The sequence below is a fragment of the Elephas maximus genome, chromosome 9, assembly GCF_024166365.1.
Source record: "Elephas maximus indicus isolate mEleMax1 chromosome 9, mEleMax1 primary haplotype, whole genome shotgun sequence".
Lineage (NCBI taxonomy): Eukaryota > Metazoa > Chordata > Mammalia > Proboscidea > Elephantidae > Elephas > Elephas maximus.
The window spans coordinates 93,688,232-93,710,650 of NC_064827.1; the positions used below are offsets into that span (position 1 = coordinate 93,688,232).

The window sequence follows — 22,419 nt, forward strand, 5'->3', positions numbered from 1 at the left end:
AACTTCATTTTTTCCAAGGAACAACTGTGGTGACAGCTGCTGTGGTAGAAGTACATTCACGTGCCTCTCAAGTTAAGACAACGTTAAATATAAGTTTCAAGACAGACTATCTCACCATGGTACTGTATAGTCCGAGTCCTGATCAGGTAAGCCAAGGAAAAAGACAAAATATGTTTTCACTTGGTAAAAATTATATAGAGAACGTGTACCAAATAGTAATTATTAATATTTTATATATAGTTTGGAGTATCAGTTTCTCTGAAAAAAAAAAGGTTGATCTTTCTATTTTAAACTAATTATAGAATAATTTTAACCATTTACCATTTAAATGAGTTATCCTTCACATAACCAATGATGTGAGGAAAAAAAAATTTTTTTTTTTGGCCTTTTCTTATCAAACCCTTTGGAGATAGAAAATTTTAATGTTTGATACAAGTGGAGACAATAATATGTAGGAGTTTATTACTTCAAATATGCATTAGACCTATGTTTTCATGTAATTTTTGTATTGATTTCCTCTTCCACAGACTTCCTTTAGAGATGTTCGTGATCCTTCTCTGCAACTTGCTGAATTTAGATTGGAGAATATTATAAGTACTTTAAAAATGTATACAGATGACTCAACATTTTCTTCCTTCTCATTAAAAAACTGTATCTTAGATGATAAAAGGCCTCATGTCAAGAAGGCAACTCCGAGGTATGCATTGCAATAGTGTTCTGAGGTTTACATGCGAAATGATGGATTATTTTACAGAACCTGTCCCCAAAATGGCATCTTCATTTTCTGGCTTCATCCTAAGATCTTCAAAGTTTCAATTCAACTGAGCCATGGTCCTCAGTCAGCATTTAAGTTGGGTGCCACTCCTGCTGGCTGGTGTATAGATTGGTTGAATACACGGAAATGGTCAACTGCAATTAAATTGGGGGAATATTTAAAATTCTGATATAAATGATTATTATTAGCCCTTGCAAATTTTAATGGAAATGCACAAAAAATCGAGAGAAAAATGTACTGAAATTCAAACTTCTGAAAATTTCTTAAAGATATTTTCTACCTTATAAATAGTCATTCTCCAGAAGTTTTTAAGTTCACTATTTGTAGGACTCTGTAGATTTTCCCAGGAGACATGACTTCACAGTGCTAATTTGCTGTCAGTGAAAAGTATAAGAGGTTTTCCTGAGGTTTGTTGGTATGTTTGGTTGTTATGTGACTCATACATAGAAATTGTTATTATTGTATCTTTCAGAATGATAGGACTGACAGTTGGGTTTGACAAAAAGGACATGATGGATGTACGATACAAGCGAGTCAGAGATGGTTGGGTTTCTGATTTAGTCTTTCAAGAAATGTATATTTGTGCAAGTGTGGAATTTCTGATGACAGTTGCAAATGTCTTTCTTGAGGCCTATAGCACAGGCACTGCCGTAGAAACCAGCGTTCAAGCGTGGTCCTCTAAGGAAGAAGGTCAGTTATTGGCGCGAACACTTAGTGTTTGTGTTATTGCAGTGTCAGCACTTACTTTAATTAGCCTTCCAGATGATCAGTGTAAGTACATTAATGAATTAAAATCTCTATTTTTCAAGGTAAGTAGAAAGCCTAAAAGTGTTTTTTGAGAAGATGTGCAGTTTGTATTATTTTTAAGGTGTGACTATATATTGGGTTCAAAAATTATAAGATCTATATCAAAATCACTAGTTGTTACTGCAGGCAGTAATTTGAAAAAATTTGTTGATGGAAGAAAACAAATAGGGAAAATAATGAACCTTCCACTCTTTTTCCTAATTAAAGATTACATTGTAATTTAAAGTGCTCGTATTTATTTTCCCTTGTATTTATTTCTGCTTTAGCACATAGTTTATCTTTTTCTCTTAGTTTGTTCTTGCGGTATAGTAGAAAGAGCACCAGGTTCAGAGTTGGAAATGGTGTTCTGTTCCAGTTCTGCCTTTAAATAGTGGAGGTTTTTTCCTACATTTTTTGGCTACAGCTTCTTCAAGTCTTTATTAAAAGAGTGGCAGTAGATTTACTTTGGGATCTAAGATCCTTTTACTTTGCTTTTTACTTAGAATGAAAAGAACATTTTCCCATAAATTATGAAGTATTCATAAATAATGTAAATAGCAAATAGTTATATGTGTTTTAAAACAGTAATTCATTTTTATTTATATTTTAGTGCCTGTAGCGGAACCAGAAAAGTGGGAAATAAATGTTATGATTAAAAATCCTGAGTTTGTGTTTGTGGCTGACATGACAAGAAATGACGCCCCTGCCTTAGTCATTACCACACAGTGTGAAATTTGTTGGAAAGGCGATCTTGAAAATGAAACAATGACTGCTGCCATTAAAGATTTCCAAGTGAGAGCATGCCCGTTTCTTCCAGTCAAGAGAAAAGGCAATGTAACTACTGTGAGTTTTGTTTTTAATTATCTGCTTAATTATAAATTTTATTTTGGATTTGGTATGTACTACTCTAGGAAATTAAAGCTACCCACATACTTTCCAATGTTTCTCTGTAAAATACCTTTCTTCTGCTTTGAAAACCTAAATTATTACATGAGCTTTGAAATTCTTTTTCCTGCTTTCAGTTATTCTTCATTGTTATTTGTCTTATATGTATATGTTGGAATAGTGTCATTAAGAGGTCGATTTCAACTTAACAGTTTTCAATAAAGTCCTCACTCTGACTTTCTACCTTGTCAGCCCCAAACTTCTCTTTGGCTTTTAAGACTTTCGACCAGTTGCTTACTATGTTGTTTCAGTTTTATTATTCTTACTTTTTATTCTCCTAACCAGATATTTTGTTGTGAGTTTTTATTTTTGCTTTTCTCACTGAGCTATTTGAACCATTGGCCATTTGCTTTTGACTCACTCCGCATTTGTATTTTAGTTTCTAGTAATATCTTAGCCTTTTAAAGTGGAAAAAATACCATGCTAAATTTTTATTTTATAAGTGCTAAAAAAAAAAAAATACATACTAGAAGTTTATGTTTTTCATACTGAAAAATGCTTCTACATAATTTGTTATATTAATGTTTTTTCTAATAGTATTGTTAAGATTTTCTATTTATTATAAGTAATGAATAAAGAGGATAAAAAGTGTGTAACTGAGTCACTTGTTTGCTGTAAGTCGGAATCAACTTGAAGGCAGTGGGTTTTTTGGTTGTTTTATAAATGGTTATTTTGACAAATTTGCTTATTAACATAGCCATTACTAGGAAAGTCTTTAAATACAAATATTTTAAGAATGATGCTAATTTAGTAGTATTGGTTTTTCTCTCATACAGGTTTTGCAGCCCTGTGACTTGTTTTATCAGGCTACGCGGATAGGTACGGACCCACAAGTGATTGATATGTCAGTAAAATCCCTGACACTAAAGGTAAGTTAAAATATGATTATTAAGCTCTTTCCTGCACTTTTCCTTTTAATCAGTAAAGCTTAAAACAAGTAATTTATTATAGCAAGTCTATGCATTAAGTAAGCAAAATAAATGAAGCTTGTTTTTGAAAATAGTATTATTTAATGTATATTTTATAATGAATGTTATCGTCTATTTTATTATTGGTGTTTGACTGCTTTCATTTCAGCATCCAACATTCATTAATTAGTTGAAATTACACTTGATCAGTTTAATATCGGGAATAATCATGTAAATATTTTAACAAACTGAAATTAGTTGATAATTTTAATTTTTTTGTAGGCAGTAAGCTGTATCTACTATTTCATGATATTAATGTTAGTTCAATATTAATTGCTCATGATCCTTCAACAAATACATTTAATATTTTTAAAGTATCTTTGAAAGTGGTATGTGTAGATTTTTTATTAGTTTAACTTTCTTCTTTTTTTTTTTTTAGGTTTCACCAGTTATCATAAATACCGTGATTACCATAACTTCAGCACTTTATGCAACTAAGGAAACCACCCCGAAAGAGGCTACTTCTTCTGCAGCACAGTTATGGGAAAAGAAGGATACAAAGAATTTAAAAATGTGGTTCCTTGAGGAGCCAAATGAAGCTGAAAACACAGCCCCTACAACTGAGTTGGTACCCAAAGGAGAGATGATAAAAATAAACATTGATTCCATTTTTATAGTTCTGGAGGCTGGAATTGGTCATAGAACAGTGCCTATGCTTTTGGCAAAGTCACGTTTTTCAGGGGAAGGCAAAAACTGGAGTTCCCTAATAAATCTCCATTGTCAACTTGAGCTAGAAGTAAGCATGTATAGTATTTTTCCAATTTCTGCAACAAATAATGCCATCCATGGAATATTTTGAGAATATTAGATACTTATATCAAGCTTATTGCAAATATAATGTTCAAAAAACTTTTGGAAAAAAGTTTATAAATTTTTAGTTGTTTGAATCATATATGTAAAGTTTAAGTTACTAATGAGATTATCGCTTGGTGTAGAGGTACTTTGGAAGCAGCCCTGACAACTCTATGGAGCAGTTCTGATCTGCACACTTGAGGTCACCATGAGTTGGGATTGACTAACAGCAACATGGTTGCTTTTATGTGTATATAACTTTTTCTTTTAGAATATATATTCTCATTAAGTTTACATTTCACTTGATGTTACCAACACTGAGGTGATACATTAATAGGCAGTTGTTGACTAGATTCAAATTTCTTGTTTTTATAAATTGAACATATTTTTTCTTTGAAAAGAAAAATAGACTGGATTTCTGAATACATGTATAATCTTTTCTACAAGAGTTATATGAAGAATTAGAAGGATATGCCTTGTATTTTTATACAGTGCAGGATCTTTAGAGTCTAGTGAGAGTTCACTAAACCAAAAACCAAACCTTTTGCTGTCACGTTGATTTTGATTCGTGGCAACCCCATGTGTTACAGAATAGAACTGCTTCATAAAGTTTTCTTGACTGTTGTTCCACAGGACCACCAACCTTTAGGTTAGTACCAAAACCAAAAACTAAACCCAGTGCCGTCGAGTTGATTCCGACTCATAGTGACCCTGTAGGGCAGAGTAGAACTGCCCCATAGAGTTTCCAAGGAGTGCCTTGCAGATTCGAACTGCTGACCCTTTGGTTAGCAGTTGTAGCACTTAACCACTACGCCACCAGGGTTTCCTTAGGTAGTCAGGTGCAAATCGTTTGTGCCACCTAGGAACCTGAGAGTCCACTAATTTAGATTTTCCTTAGGGTACTTTTAAAACAGTTTTTTTGAGTTTGTTTGTTTTTTAGTTGCTATAATTTGGAAGATACTTGAACTGAACCATCATATAGTTAGCTTCAGAATTTATCCACATATAGGCATCCCTGGGGATATTTTGGTTTAAATTATTAATTCAGTTTCTGTCTATTGAAACTAATAGTCTACCATATAACAGCTAATAAGAAAATTTATAAGCTGCTTATAGTATTTAAGTGTAATAAGTAATAAGTATATTACTCTCTCTAACAGAGAGTAATATACTAATAGAATTATAAGTGACTAGGTTTTAAAATTTCAGATTCTGTTTAGAAGCGAAATATCTGTATATTTTACAGAGAATTTGATGTAGGATGCCCAAGAAATTCAGAGTATTCAAATAAATAAACACTCATTGAATGATTTGATACTTTCCTTCAAGGGACTTTCATTCTATGGATAAAGACACATGTTCAAAAATGTCAATGATATATAATAGGTAAATATAGTGTTTGATGCTTAACCCAACCTGCAAGTAAAGGAAAAATGCTTGGAAGAGAGCTTTACCTGAACTAAATTTTAACGAGTGAATATGGACTGTGAGGGTAGCCAGGTGAGGAAAGCACTAAGAGTATATATAGAAAGCAGCTTAACGATACGTAAGAGCATTCATATAGAAGAAATAATACAGCCAAAAGACATGCTGGTGAGAAACAGCATGGAAGATCATTTTAGAAAATAGCAGAACACCTCATTTAAAAAAATTAAAATTGTCTCTATTTCTCTCTATAGGTACACTATTACAATGAAATGTTTGGTGTATGGGAGCCTTTGCTGGAACCCTTAGAAATTGATCAGACTGAGGATTTTAGACCATGGAATCTTGGATTCAAGGTATATTTGAAGTCTGAAAAATAAACTCCAAAAATTTAGAATGGCAATACCACCTGAAACATGAGTTAATTTTAATCACAATAAAGTTGAAGTTTTCTTATTATGAGCCTTGTCCTACATGCTTTCCTGTTCGACTCTGAATGTAATTTTCAAATCTAAGGCTGATGCCTCCTATGTTTCTAATCCAAATAGTTATATAACATTTATTATGTAGGAGACACTGTTCTAAGTACGGTATCTTTGATTTAACCCTAACAACAACCCTCTGAAAAAGATACAGTTTTTATCCTTATTTTAATGTGTGAAGTAATTGAGACCAGAGAGGCTAAGGGACTTCCCAAAAGTAATTATAGCTAGAAAGCGGAAGAGTTGGGATGCAAACCCGACTGTAGAGTTCTTACTCTTATCCACTGTGTTACAGTGCCTCTATCATTTTCTCGTAGGTTGTTGTCCGTCCATCCAGAGTTTCCTTTGTCCTCTGAAATTTATTTACAGAAGAAGTTATATTGTTATCTGTTTAAAATATATTGCACATTTGTTTAATTATGAGAATCAGGGCCTTTAGATGGATGAAATTGTGTTCCTAAAGCAGGAAACTGTAGATTAACCAGCATGTCTCCTGACTAGTAGAAGTTCAGTCAACCTGCAGACAAGTTTTCAGTAGCTTAGAGCCAGCTGAAGTAATAACAAAGGTAGCTGGCTTGGCGTGTCCCACTTTTTTTTGCCATTAGACCATTAAATTTGATTTTCAGATATTCCAGATAAAGCATTTAGATAAAGGAACTCCTTTGACCGTTTTTAGGCCAGAATATACTTTTTTTGTACATGAACAGTAAATCTCTGAATCCTAAAAAGAGGTATCCTCTTGAGTCCTGGGTATACTACACTGTTTTGTCACTAATTGTCCTACTTTGTTAAGTCCCTAGGTTTCTGTTCTTCATTTATAACATGATTGAAAGACTAAAAATGACCCCTTTTCTTCGAAATTTCCTTTTGCTGTGATGAATATGGAAACCCTGGTGGCGCAGTGGTTAAGTGCTATGGCTGCTAACCAAAGGGTCAGCAGTTCGAATCCACCAGGCGCTCCTTGGAAACTCTATGGGGCAGTTCTACTCTGTTCTGTAGGGTCGCTGTGAGTCGGAATCGACTCGACAGCACTGGGTTTGGTTTCGTTTTTGGTTCATGATGTATATGCTTTTAATTTTTGCTTAGATTTCATATGCACTTGATAATTTTTTTTTCTTCTAATTTGTGACTACTGTTATATTCTCACTGATGATAGGAGATTTTTTTTTCCTCCTCTAGTACTGCTCTTCTCCTATGGGACCTTTGTTGGTGATTTCCAGGTGTTTCCAGTAAGGAAGTAGAACTGATAAAATATATTCCTCTTTCTAAAGCTGTTATTGGGACTTGTCTAAAGTTTATACTTTGTAAAATGACTTATTTGTGCTCTGAAAAATAAGTTTTTCTTATATTTTTATAATTTGTTTGCCATTTTAGATGAAAAAGAAAGCAAGGAAAGCCATTGTTGAATCAGATACTGAAGAAGAAAACTACAGAGTGCCAGAATATAAAACTATCTTTAATTTCTATTCAAAAGATCAACTAAACATTACATTATCCAAGTGTGGCCTTGTAATGTTAAATAATTTAGGCAAGGTAAGAAAAGAAATTTGAAGCTTTCAGTGATAGGACCCTAGTGTGCATTGAGCCTTTTTTTGTTAAATAAAAAGTTTACTTAGTTTTTTGGCATGTATCCTTTAGTGTTCTAGTCATTTAATTTTCCATGTTTTATATATATAGTGTTTTAGTTAAGATCTTTTGTTTCTTAATTAGGCATTTACAGAAGCTGCCACTGGATCTTCAGATGTCTTTTTAAAGGATCTAGCACCATTTATGATTATAAATTCTCTTGGACTTACTATCTCTGTTTCACCAAGTGATTCCTTCAGTGTACTCAACGTTCCTATGGCAAAATCATATACATTGAAAAATAAGGAGAGTTTAAGTATGGATTATACTGGAACTAAGGACAACGATCATTTCAGCGCAATGACCAGCCTAAGCAGCAAGCTTTTCTTCATTCTTCTTAGTAAGTAATATATTGCCTTCCTGGGGTTTTAATTTGTTTTAAATTATATTCTATATGCTGTTTTACTCATTGTGGTAGCTTATAGGTTTTATTTCCTTCTTAATAGGTTGGGAATTTTTTTTTTTCCCTTTGCAATGCTTTGGTTACTGTATTAAATATATCTTTATATTCTAAATTCTGACATTTTTAGCCACTGCATGGTTTAGAGCATTGTGATTTACTGCTTTTTGTTTTTGGGAGGAAAAATATTAGATCTCATCCACACTCAGTTTTCACAAGCTATAGTTGTTTACTGTTGTCTTAACCACGTTTTTTGTGGAACTCAGTAGCATTTCACTAGTTTTGCAGCTGAATGAATTCAAATTAAGGTTGGAATTCATGAAAATGGTACATTTGAAATGGTTTTGAGTTTTTAAATAGTTTTTATGCCTGTTGAGGCAGAATTTTTTCCTTTGTCTTTTATGCTTCCCAAAAGTTTTTCATTTTTATGGAGAGGTGAAAATAAATTCATTCTTAAAAAAATATCTAATCATTGGGAAGTTAAATAGTCCCAAAAGCCTCACCTACACCACTTTCTGATACTCTCGTTGATATAGTTATCAAGGAGAGTGTTTGCAAGAGTAGTTAAACACGGGAGGGGTAACACTAAAATGGATAACAAGTGGTTTGTCCTAATCAGAAAATGATGCACAGCAATAGCTATGTTGCGGGTGTTTTCAGAGCATTGTCGGTGAATAGTTCTCATTAATTTTACATCTGTTTGGTTTTGAACAAACATTTTTATGGGTGCGGGGTGATTTATACAAATATTTCTCCTCTAATACAGTAATTGTCTATTAAATTATATAACTTATGTTTAGTCAAATCCAAGATATAACTGAAAGTGTCACAGCTTGTTGGAAAAATTGGAAACTGAAAAATTGCAGCTTACTTGGTAATTGACTGTGACTGCCTGAAGGTGTTTGGCTTTGGTGTTATGGCAGTGAACCAGAGATGTACAGTCTTTTATTTTGTAATAACACCTCTTATTAACCTGTCATTTTAAAAAGCTTTGCCATTGTTGTCTTAGATTAAACTCCTGAATGAATTTTTTAAAATTTGATTTCTTTTTTGTAAAATCCTTTGAAAGTCTTAGGTGAGTGCTGTGGAAATCTATTGTGGCTTCCGAAAATACCCCTTTGTATAGATTATATTCAAAGATGTCAGTTATTATTATTGATAAACTTCAGACAATAATCTTGTTAAAAATAAAATTTCTGTAAGATTAAATTTGTGTATGAACTCAAGTTTTATCTGCAATTTGTGAATTCGGAAGCATCTGTTCTGGAAGTCAGACAGGAGCTTCAGAGAGTGGTATAAAGTGGAAGGGTTTTATAGGGATAGGCACACTGGAACCAGAAAGCTATACTGGGCAATTTTGAATTGTCTGGTGGGTATTTTCTTTCCTAATATGGGATTAAAAGAAATTTGAAACTAGGTTAAACTGAGCAGGCAAATCCTAATTGGTTGGCTTAGGGCCCTGCTTCTGGGATAGAGAGGCATTTGCAGGAAATAGACTTAGTTAGGTTTTGGTATGTGACGTAGAACTTAGCATAAGTGTAAGGCCATCTTATGCCTAGTGTAGTCAGGTTAACAAACTGATGTTTCTGATATTTAACTACACTTAAATTTAATATATAAAGAATTATAACCAAGCTTTAAAACATCTATATATATATATTTCATTTAGCACCTGTTAACCACTCTACTGCTGATAAGATTCCTTTAACAAAAGTGGGACGACGTCTGTACACTGTTAGACACAGAGAGTCTGGAGTTGAAAGATCTATCGTTTGTCAAATAGACGCGGTGGAAGGAAGTAAGAAGGTAACAGTTCGCTCCCCAGTGCAGGTACGAAATGATACATTTTTATGTGGAGTCATATTATGCATATTTGGGTGCTAATAAGAAAAAGAAAAAACTAGAGTGAATTATTACCAAAGGAAGACAGTCTGTAATCAAATACAGCTGGTATCATAAAAAAGAACGTCACCAGTAATTGTGCTACTCTCATATGGTCCTTGGTAGGACTCTGTTGAATATACTTCTTGTAATAGATTTTATAAAATCTATTTGTATTGTTGTTTTGTTAAAACATATTCATCACCATTTTATTTTAGATTTTTTTAGCATGTATGTATTTTTTTTTAATTACGGAATGAGATAAGAAATTTTTTATAGCTTTATTGAGATATAATTGGCACACAATAAACTGATATATCTTTTTTTATTTAACATATACAACTTGATGTTTTGACAGAAAAATACACCTGTGAAACCATCATCACAAATGAGATAATGAACATATTTATCATCCCTAAAAGTATCCTTTCTCTTTACTCCCCCACCCCCAGGCAACTACAGGTCTTCTGTCACTGTACTTTAGTTGCACTGACTAGAATTTTATATAAATGACATGGAGTACAGAATGGAGTCTGGCGTCTTTCATTCAGCATAATGTTGTTGTGTGTATCAACTTTGGTGTACCAATGTTGTTGGGTCGCTATGAGTCGGAATCAACTCAACGGCAGTGGGTTTTTTGGGTTGTTACACGCAGTTACATGTTGTTGCTGAATAGTTATATGGTTTTATTCATTTTGAGTGAATATTTGTATATGGGATTTGATCGTAAGTTTGTTTCACTTTAAAGTCTGTTTTTTTTTTTTTTTTATAATATTACACTGTTCTTGAATAGTCATAGATTCTGGGAATTCTTCCACCAGGATTGCTTAGCTGTAGCTTGCTTTTGTATAGATATTTATCCTCTTTTTCCTCCCCTCCCCTCACTCCCTTGCCCACTGTCTTCTCAGTGTTATTCTCATTCTTTTTCCAGGCCTTTCATCTTGTTTCCAAGTTCCAAATCACTGGTTTATCTTCTGCTTTCTAACACATTTTTCCATACTAAATTTGACAGGGAAACAAAGGAAGCAGCATCACACTTCAAAAACTAGTCACTTCACATTCCAACCAGGCACAATTGAGAAGCAGGTGTCTCAATAGGGTACACATACATCACTGATAAGTTGAATGTAAAATTAAAATTTATTTCAAATTTATCATCAGAAAAAAAACTGTGATTTTAATACACCTTGTACCTCAGTCCTGCTGTTTGAGCATTCTGAGTATTGATCATAGGTTTGTTATTGATTCCTTTCTTGAAAAACATTATTCAGCTTTACTTTTTATTTTGAGAAGTTTATTATAATACAGATCTCTCTATCCACACCTTGAAATATAATGGATATTGATATTTTAAATTTTGCTTCAGATATTTAAAAAAATAAGATATAGATGAAGTTAAAATCAACCATTTTATCTCCCTCTTAGTTCACTTTCCCTTCTTCCTTCTCCCTAGAGGAAATTAATTTGGAAATCATCAGTTTGGTAATTTGGGGTATATCACTCTAGTTCATGTTTTTGTAAAATTACATGTGTCCCTAAGACGCATACCGTGTTCTGTTTCATAGTGTCTCGGGTAAATGGCATACTGCTCACATTATTCTGCTATTTTGTGTTTTCATACCACATTTTGTTTGGAATGTAATTGTGTATTGATGCACAGAGATTATTATTTTAACTGCTATAGCACGTTCTCTTACATGAATATATCAGTTTTCTTTGTCATTCCTCTGTTAAGGAGAGTGTTTCTATTTTTTCATATTAAAATTAGTGCTATAGTGAATATGAATGTCTTTTTCTGCACATGTGTAACTATTTCTGTACGTATGTAACTAGAAGCAAAATTGCTAAGTCTTAAAGAAGTTGCATTTTTATTTTTACTAGGTTTTTGCGGAATTATTTTCCAAAATGATTTTATCAGTTAGATTCCACCGTCAGTGTATGGAGGTTCTGTTTCTTTACGTCCTCTTCAGCTATTGATATTGCAAGACTTCTGACTTTTCCAATCTGTTAGTATGAAAAGATATCCTATAATTTTACGTTTTCTTGATTACTAGGAAGGTTGAGCATCTTTTCATTTGTTGTCACTTAGTTTTCCTGAATAGCCTGTTTTTATTCTATTCTCTCGTTTCTTTTGATTGCAACTTTCTTAATGAGTTTTAGAATTTCTTTGTGTATATTGGATGTGAATCCTTTATTAAATATATTGTAGACATCTCTTAGCCTGTGGCTTATTTTTCACTTGTGTCATATAGACATTTAAAATTTTGCTATGTTTTTTCTTATGACCTTTAAAAAATCCTTGATATCTAATCAAACATGTATAAAAATATTATTTCCTATCTCAAAAGGTCAAGAAGATATTATGTTATTTCCTTCTAGGAGTTTTAAATATTGTTTTTGATTTTCCTTTTCTATAAAACTATGGGAACTTCTTTTGTATTTCTTACGAAAATAATTTTACATTTATTTCTTTCAAATTTGTATGAGCAAGATGAGTATTACCTGAGAGTCTCTTTGTTGGGATATTTAGATGGGCTACTTTAAAAAATGTATTTAAGATCTTTGATTAATGAAACTGAATATTTTTCCCCCAGATTAGAAATCATTTTTCAGTCTCACTCTTTATTTACGAAGGAGACACTTTACTGGGAACTGCTTCACCTGAAAATGAATTCAACATACCTTTATCATCTTACCGGTGATTTCTTTTTCTTTATCTTTTTGTTCGTTCTAAGGTCACTTATAGTAATTTTAGTTTCTGATGCTGTATGGGTGTCTACCTTTAAGTTATGAAGTTTTGTTATTACTAAGATATTTATTAATATCTCATGTGATAATTATATAACTTATTTAGGTTTCAGGACACTTAGAAGGTTTTTGTTGGTTTTAGAAACATTTAATATAATATATTTAATTATTACATAAATATTTAATTACATATAATTGTAAATATGATTATTATATGCTTGCAATATTGCCATCATAACCATAATCGTACATGTTTTATGATTTTTAAAAATGTCTAATTGAGCATGATTGGTGGCTTCTGGGTTTATATATGCTGTCATGAATAGTATTTTGTTTTTAATGTTGTTTAAAAAGAATTAAAAAATTTTTTAGAAAATGTAAAATACTTTATATATTTATATGCTAACTGTTTAGAGATAGAGTTGTAATGTAAGCAGAGGTATATGGTACATTAATCTTAAATATTTAAAGTGATTAGATTAAGCTTGATATGAACTCATTAAAAAAGGATTATGAAAACTGTAACAAAATACTGATTGATGGGCTAGTCTTATAATTATGGATTTGATATTAAACCAATAAGCATTATTGTTCAGGATATTTAATTTAAAATTGAAAACAATCTCTTCTATGGAGATTAAACTCTATTTGAGAATAAAACGTTTCCCAACATTAAGCATTGTAGTTTGTTTTAGTACCATCCCCCCCGCCAAAAAAAAAAAAAAACTCACAGTAGACATGAACAGAGTACAGAGGCAAAGCTACAAGCTGTACTTAAACTCTTTCTTGCCTCTGTTGGTTCTGACCTGTGCCTAGGGGTTCAAGATGGAGTTCCTAATGTGTGGAAGGTAATCTAGCAGTTTTAGGTATATATTTTCAGACAAATAGATCTACTAACTTTGATGGATATTTTATTTAGTTTAAACTTGCTGATGGAAAAATTGTATTGTTGAGAGACAAAAAATAATAACAAAAGGAAGAAAAATCATTTACTATGTCTAACCTTGTTTTAGAGTGAGTAGCAAGACCAAACCAAAAAAAAATTGCCTTTGACTCCTTTCTGACTCTTGGGGACCCCATGTGTGTCAGAGTAGAATTGTGCTTCATACGGTTTTCGGTGGTTGACTAGATACAATTAAAGATAGCATGTAAGATATGTTTGAAAAATTCTGTGAAGTACTCCAGATTCCTTTGTCTTTGGATAAAAAAGTTAATGGCATTCTGCTTTATTTTAAATAAATTATTACTTAATAAATTATTGCTATATATTTTGTGACTCTGATGATAGAAAAACAGCCCTTTAGAGTATTTTTACACTTCTTTTTCAAGGCTAAATATTAAATTATTATGTAAAAGTTAACCCATTAACCCATTGCCATTGAGTCTATTCTGACTGATAGCGACCCTAGAGAACAGAGTAAAATTGCCCCGTAGGGTTTCTAAGGAGCGGCTGGTGGACTGAAACTGCCAGCCTTTTGGTTAGCAGCTGAGCTCTTAACCACTGTGCCCAAAAGTTACTCCATCTTAAAGCCCAATAGTGACCAACCAGCCTGGATTTCACCTATTCTTTTACTCTTTTAGTCCAGTGCTTAAGATATGTTGTTGTTGTTATGTGCTATCAAGTTGATTCTGACTCATATCAACCCTATAGAACAGAGTAGAACTGCCCCATAGGGTTTCCAAGGAGCAGCTGGTGGATTCACACTGCTGACATTTTGGCTAACAGCCTGAGCTTTTAACCACTTTGCCACCAGGGCACCAATGCTTAGATATAGGTCTCCTTATATTTAAAATATAAGATTTTAAGCTAACAAATAATTATCTTTTTCTGTAGGAGTTAAATGCGCTGCTCTTTGATTTGTTCAACAGAGTATTTACCAAGTGTATTTTGTGTGTAAGACACTGTAAGATATCAAGGTGAATTGGACATGGCTGTTGCCCTTGTCCCTCACACGTTTGTCAGTTTATCATACTGTGGTGGCTTGTATGTTGCTATAATGCTGGAAATTACGCCACTGGTATTTCAAATAGCAGCAGGGACGCCCATGGTAGATATGTTTCAAAGGAACTCCCAGACTACGATAGATGAAGAAGAAAGGCCTGGCAATCTACTTCCAAAAATTACCAAATGACAACTTTGTGGATCACAACAGAATATTGTCTGATACGGTGCTAGAAGATGAGTCCCCTAGGTTGGAAGGCACTTAGCGTACACAGTGGCCACAATAACGGACTTGAACATACCAACAACCACTAAGACGATGCAGGATCAGGCAGCTGTTCTGTTGTACTTGGGGTTGCCATAAGTCAGAGCTGACTCGATGGCAAACAGTAACAATAATATGGCCTTTGAGAGATTGATATATTACATAAATACGTAAGGTAGAAAACAATGGATTGTAGAGAGTTACAGAAAGTGTTATAATTACAGAAAACTATGAAAGTGCAAAGAAGGGATTAATGATGACGCCTGGGCAAAGTACATGAAATATAGGTAAAAATATAGTAATGTGAACATTAGCCGGGCACAATGTGGAAGGGCAATCTAAGTGGAAGGAAGTGCACCAGCAAGCATAAGGACGCATGAAAGCCCAGGGTTTGTACAGGTTTATAAGAATTTTTTTTTTATAAGAATAGTTGGGGGTTTGCTTGGAGTGTAGTACGCATGTTGGAAGATTAGGTTCACATTGAAGTATTTGCTTTTTCATTTTCATAAATTTTATCTCTACTGATTAATATGGTAATATAATCTGTTTCCTTCTTCCTGTCTCAGAAGATTTAGTGTTCTCCTTCTCTTTCCAGACCATTCCACCATCTCTTCTCATTCAGAACCTCTTGCCATTGATCATCTCCTTTCTCTCCTGCTTTCTCTTCCTCATTCATTTCTTAAACCTTCCTGTAACTCTCCTGTGTGAATATGGTTCTTGGTACCTGTCATAGTGCAGTGGTTATCTTTTAGTGTTATGTTTTCCATCTGATTGTGAATGTCTTACTTGTTTTCGCATTTCCAGTTTTGGCTTCTCATTGATACATAATGGGTCTGATAAAGGTTTTGACAAACTGGATGTGTATATTAGAATTAGTTTGAAGAATATTAAATTTTCATCTTTAAGTGTTAAAAGTAAGAATGGAAAGTAGAATGAAAATTACGGAGAGAATGTAAAATTACAATAGGCTAAATCGGAGAACTGATTTAACAAATAATTTTATGTATGGGTCAGAGAAGAAGGAAGAGCCTAATATTTCAAAGTACAAAGTATCTATAGTTGGAGTCCCTGAAAAAGGATATAGAGAGAAGTGGGTTTAGAGGGTTCTGTGTTCAGTGTTTAATCTAGCAAATTTAAGGTGCCATCAGGCATCATTGCTGAAATATCGAGAAGATATTTAAAATTTTAGGACTAGAACTTAGGAAAATAATTGGGCCCGGAGATAGTTTTGATAGTCATAAGAGATTAGTTTTATAAATATAAAAATATTTAAATCTTTATTTTGGGGTACAACTTAGGTTAAAAAATATTAAACCTAAAAATAAAGTTAAATATAAACAAAAAAGTGGTATTTAAATAAAAGGATTGATCATACGCGACATCTGATGATTTTGTCACCATTTTATTGCATCCACTTCTCTGTAACTATGTCAGTGTTTTAATAAAGTTAAGTACATATCGAAAGCTTTCATTTGATTAACTTGGAAAAGCTGGTGATTAATTTTTTTAATAGAAATACTTTCTTTAATTAGTGAACCCAATCAAGATCCATACTTCCTATTAGGGCCACAAACCCAAGAAAGCTAACTTCTTTCAATTTAGTGTCCAAAAAGACACAGTTGTATATAGCTTGTTTTACACATATGACCAATACAATATGATTATGTATTTTCTATAAGAAACTAGTTATTAACCTTGTAAATGTACTTTTTTTTAAGATAGTAAGTTTGGGAGAAAAATATTCTTAAAAGTTAAATAACTTGATTAGATGCCAGAAAACAAAGATAAAAATTATCTATCTATCCTTCTATCTCTCTTTTTCCCTCTCTTTTCTATGGCTGAAAAGAATGTCAAAATATAAAAATTTATTATAATGGAATGAAGGGAGGTAATTTTATTATTCTAAAGGTACAATCATGTAATTTAATACCGGTTTTCTTTTAAAGCATTTTGAAGTCTTATATTACTCTTTAATGCAGATCACTCCTTTTTCTGAAGCCAGAAGATGAGGGCTATGGAGTATGTGAAGGAATTGAGTTTGAAGAAATTATAAAAAATGATGGAGCTCTTATAAAGAAGAAATGTAGACCTACAAACCCTTCCAAGAAACCATTTATTGTTAATATTGTTCCAGAAAAAGATAATTTGACATTTCTTTCAGTGTATTCAGAAGATGGTTGGGACTTACCATACATAATCCATTTATGGCCACCTATCCTGCTCCGAAATCTTCTTCCTTACAAAATTGCTTATTATATAGAGGTATGCCGGAATTTTTTTTAGTATCTTCTTGTCTCTGATTTTGTAGCTTTAGTTATTTAAGCTTATGAATAATAAAATGTTACAGACAATAAAATATTTATGCTAGTAAAGAATATTATTAGTTTTCAGGTTTTTCAAATGCAAAAGAAATATTTTAATCATGTTACGTATAAAGGTAATTAAAAAGTAATCTTTTCCACTGATTTACCTTAACTCTTTGGCCACTAAGTTGAATACAAATTATATGTACAGGTGTGATATGCCATTTAAAAAATTATTTATGAAAGTAATAATGGTCTTCTTAGAAAATTTAGAAAGCAGTGATAATAAAAATTGCCTGTAATCACACTATCTGAAGCTATCACTGTTAATGTTTTAGAATATATATTTCTCATTTTTTCCGTGTATGTGTATTTTATAAATCATATACTTAAAGGATAGAAGTAATGTTTGAGGCAAGTATGAGAATAAGTATTGAAATTATTAGATACTAAAAGGGGAAAAAAAAACACTGCATATTATGTTATCCTAGTGTTAATTCTCTAAAAGGATTATATGCCCTATAAAAGTGTTTTTCTTTGAAAAATTTTTTTTTTAATGTATTTCAGATGAAGATTTACAGAACAAACTTGCTTGTCATTAAACAGTACACATATTGTTTGGTGACGTTGGTTACCAACCCCACGACATGTCAACACTCTCCCTTCCTGACCTTGGGTCCCCTCCTGCCTTCTAGTCCTTGCCCCGGGCTGGTCTGCCCCTTTAGTCTCATTTTGTTTTATGGGCCTGTCTAATCTTTGGCTGAAGGGTGAACCTCAGGAGCGACTTCATTACTGAGCTAAAAGGGTGTCCGGGGGCTATACTCTTGGGATTTCTCCAAACTGTGTTAGACCAGTAAGTCTGGTCTTTTTTTTGTGATTTAGAATTTTGTTCTACATTTTTCTCCAGCTCTGTCCGCGACCCTCTATTGTGATCCCTGTCAGAGCAGTTGGTGGTGGTAGCCAGGCACCATCTAGTTGTACTGGACTAAGTCTGGTGGAGGCTGTGGTACTTGTGGTCCATTAGTCCTTTGGACTAATCTTTCCTTTGTGTCTTTGGTTTTCTTCAATTTCCCTTGCTTCTGATGGAGTGTCTTAGATGGCCACTCACAAGCTTTTAAGACCCCAGGTGCTACCCACTAAAGTAGAACGTAGATCATTTCCTTTATAAACTATGTTATGCCAGTTGAACTAGATGTTCCCTGAGACCATGGCCCCCACAACCCTCAGCTCCTGGTCCCTCAGGAAGTTTGGATGTGTTTATGGAGCTTCCATGACCTTGCCTTGTATAGGATGTGCTGACTTCCCCAGTTGGAATACTCTTTGTTTTAAAGATTAATTCTGGTCCCTTACTGTTGTTATAACATAGAAATTTTTCTATTTTAACATTCTATTTCCCATGCTTTTCAAATGAAAGAAAGTAGTTTTCCATTGTAGTGTATTAATTATTAGTTTATTTTGCTTTGGGATTTGTCATATGTTCACACTTTTCTGATACATGTCTTTTTGGGAGGAGGAGTTAAAAATATTTGTGGGTTAAGAGCATCAGTGTTTTTTCATAGGAGTAACAGGTATCATAGTACTTAAGAATTTGCATTTCATTGTCAGATAGATTTGAGATTGAATTCCAGCTCTGTCACTGACAGTTATTTTGTAGAATATCTCTCAAGTTGGCATTGCTTGATATTTTCTCAGGATTAGATTGAGGACTTGCATTACTGGGAAGGATATCAAAGAGGTGGTGTTTGCCTCTCAGTGCATCATATCAAGGGATACGTGATATTAATATGTATCGCTGGTGATGTTAACCGTGATCACTTGGCTAAGGTAGTATCTGTCAGGATTCTGCATTATAACCTTACTATTTTTCCCTATTCATCATTCCTCCTGAAGGAGGAAATATTTTTAAGGAAAAACGGTCACTTCTCTCTATTTAATTATTCAGTTATTTTTTTATAACAGGAAGGATTCAGGGATATTTATTTTAAGTTTATAATCCAATACTGTGGCGCCCTGGTGGTGTGGTGGTTAAGAGCTATAGCTACTAACCAAAAGGTCCGCAGTTTGAATCCACCAGCTGCTCCTTGGAAACCCTGTGGAGCGGTTCTACTTTGTTCCAACTTTGGCTACCACGAGCTTTTTCATGTTAATTTCTGCGCCTTTGTGATATACATGAAATTTTTATTTAAAGTGTTGTGTTTCTGGCAACTCAAGACATTTTGCACTCATCTTGTATTTTTCCTGTCCCAGCCCTAGAATCAATCAGTTCTTCAAGGAGCCCTGTTTCATTTTACCGGAAAATGGTATTTAGAAACCACAGTCTAGGTGTTAGATATACTCATTGTTACACCTATGATTACAAATGCTTTTGCTAAAACTACTTGTTTTACTTTCTTATTTACATTTTTCTCTGATATCTTTTCCTTATATTCTTTTCCTTTGAGCTCCTAAACCAGCAGAGTTGTTCTATGTGATTGTTACACAACATATGAAGTATATTAAATCTTTTTCCTGCAAGTTTTCATCCAGTTCTGTATCTTACTTTTTGTCCTTTACCCTGTCTCTTTGTCCTGCAGAATATAAGCTTCTTGTTTAAGAACTATACACTGTTTCATTCAACAAACATTAGTTAGCATCTGAGCTGCATGCTTGGCACCATGTAGGAACTGAGGGTTTAAAAATAAACAAAGTAAACATGGTCTCTGTATTCACAGAACTTACACAGTGCCTAGCTCAGTTTACGTTATAGTCTGCTGAGTTATTCAGATATAGGCCATTTATTGTCATAAACCAGATGAGAACCGTATTTTTCCTTATGTTACCCAATGTTCAAGCACATAGTGGATATTTAGAGTATATTTATTAAAAGGTCAGAGGATCAGGAAGGGGGAGGGTAAAGTTGCTGAAAAAAACTGGGGACATAACCAGTTGTACTAAGTTCCAGTCTCAATGAACCTGTAATTTGATGCTTATAAGTATCAGATTCTGTCTGCCAGTTTTCAGAGTACAGGGAAGTGATATAATAAGGTTTTAGAAAGATAGTTCAGCTGTGGTGTAGAGACGGTGAGGGGACAACATGAGAGAGCAGTTAGGAGACTGTTAAGGTTAAAGATCACAGTGACCAAACTAACATGAACTAAGATTATAGAAGTGTGAGTAGAGAGGAGTGAACAGTTTTGAGTGATACATAATATGCTATATAAATACTATATTTTTACACAAATTACTCACACCTTATTCATTTGTTTGCCAACCATGCCCTCCCCACCCTCCGCGCAGAGGTATTTTCATAAATGCTACTATGTCAATTTTTTTTAACATGTTGCCGTATAAAAAAACTTAGCATATCGCGCTTACGAAAATACCTTGCTTGTCAGGGGAGGGCACGTTTAGCAAACAAACGTAGAAGGTGCAAGTTATTTGCGTAAAAATATGGTAGTGCTTGGAAATAAGTTATGAAGGATTATTAAAAAATCAAGCATGGGAGTTAGTGATTGCTTATTTTTGTCATTAATTTTCACATACACTTTTCATTATTTCATAGTTTTCAAAACTAAAATCACTAGTTGATAAGATTATTTTTATGTTACTAATTATAGTGTTTTATGTTCATGATTTCCAGTGTAGTTTCACATTATATTATTTGATTTAATCCTCATAATAATCTTTGAAGGAAGTCATTTTGACCACTTTAAAAATATAGAAACTCAAATCCCAGATTGAATATTTTATAGATGTTCACACAGTTGGCAGAATTAGAGTGTGAATATACGTCTTCAGACTCTGAGTATGTCACTTGTCTGATAGAGGCATTTCGAAAGAATTTTGTGTTGCATAATTAAATAGAATTTTCTTGCTTATTATTCTAAAACTTTTAAAAATTCATTGTATTTATTTATTTTTTTATTTCAGGGGACTGAACATAGGATTTTTACTTTAAATGAAGGATGTTCAGCCCAGATTTATACTGCAGAGTTGGATAAAGCCAAGCTACACTTAAAATTACTTGACTATCTTAATCATGATTGGAAAAGTGAATATCATATAAAACCTAATCAACAAGACATTGGTTTCATCAACTTTACATGTGTTACAGAAATAGAAAAGACTGATTTAGATATTGCTATCCATGTGACTTATAATACTGGCCAGGTGGTTGTGGCATTTCATAGTCCTTATTGGATGGTCAATAAAACTGGCCGCATGTTACAATACAAGGCAGATGGAATTCATCGAAAGCATCCACCTAATTATACAAAGCCAGTTCTCTTTTCTTTTCAGCCAAAGCACTTTTTTAATGACAATAAGGTATGTAATTTTTTTTTTTTAGCTTTTTACTGCTCTTTAGCTATTTAAGACTCCTTTTTAGTTTGTAGAGTTCTAAAGAATTAATTATTATGAAACCTAGATAAAAATAACATTTGTTAAATATTTGAAGTTAAAAATATTAGAATATATTTTGGGGAAAGGTTTGGTGTATTAGCAATATAATATTTAGCTTGTGCTAAAAACTAGAAGATTTCTCAATTTAGATTGGAATTTTTAAAGTTACTTAAATTGAAATATATTTGAAATCTCTCTTTCTAGGTTCAGCTTATGGTAACTGATAGTGAATTGTCAGATCAGTTTTCAATTGATACCGTTGGTAGTCATGGAGCTGTTAAATGTAAAGCCCTGAATATGGAGTATCAGGTGAGTTAATTCTTTGCTTATCAAAAAAATTAAACTGTGCCTAAAACATGTAAACATGGTCTCTGCATTCATAGCAGTTACACAGTGCCTAGCTCAGAGTTTAATTTTTATAAGGGCGTTATGATAATGTGGAGTAGCTGGGTGGTGCATATGGTTAAAGGGTTTGGCGGCTAAGCTAAAGGTTAGAGGTTTGAGTCCACCCAGATGTGCCTCGGAAGAAAGGCCTGGTGATCTACTTCCAAAAACCAGCCATTGAAAATCCTATGGACTTTAGACAAAGATTTGACAGTACTGTAAGACAAGGAATGATACACGTGAGGAACGTGCTTCTTGATTAAGTTGGGTGTGTGAGACCAAATGGGCAACTCCTGTCCAAAGGCATGATGAGTAGG

The 22,419-nt window shown here is 33.2% G+C and overlaps 1 protein-coding gene across 3 annotated transcripts in view; it reads left to right on the forward strand.

Annotated features, from left to right (window-relative positions):
- Window positions 1-22,419, forward strand: part of VPS13A (vacuolar protein sorting 13 homolog A) — a 263,707-nt gene that overhangs the window by 167,995 nt on the left and 73,293 nt on the right. For all 3 annotated transcript variants that reach the window (XM_049897014.1, XM_049897015.1, XM_049897017.1), the window contains exons 36-49: window positions 19-146; window positions 528-697; window positions 1,248-1,465; window positions 2,172-2,404; window positions 3,283-3,375; window positions 3,854-4,210; window positions 5,946-6,047; window positions 7,548-7,706; window positions 7,884-8,139; window positions 9,869-10,029; window positions 12,675-12,778; window positions 17,015-17,297; window positions 21,248-21,643; window positions 21,923-22,027. In XM_049897014.1, coding sequence (XP_049752971.1) covers window positions 19-146; window positions 528-697; window positions 1,248-1,465; window positions 2,172-2,404; window positions 3,283-3,375; window positions 3,854-4,210; window positions 5,946-6,047; window positions 7,548-7,706; window positions 7,884-8,139; window positions 9,869-10,029; window positions 12,675-12,778; window positions 17,015-17,297; window positions 21,248-21,643; window positions 21,923-22,027 — 2,765 coding nt within the window. The remainder of the gene's footprint in view (window positions 1-18; window positions 147-527; window positions 698-1,247; window positions 1,466-2,171; window positions 2,405-3,282; window positions 3,376-3,853; window positions 4,211-5,945; window positions 6,048-7,547; window positions 7,707-7,883; window positions 8,140-9,868; window positions 10,030-12,674; window positions 12,779-17,014; window positions 17,298-21,247; window positions 21,644-21,922; window positions 22,028-22,419) is intronic.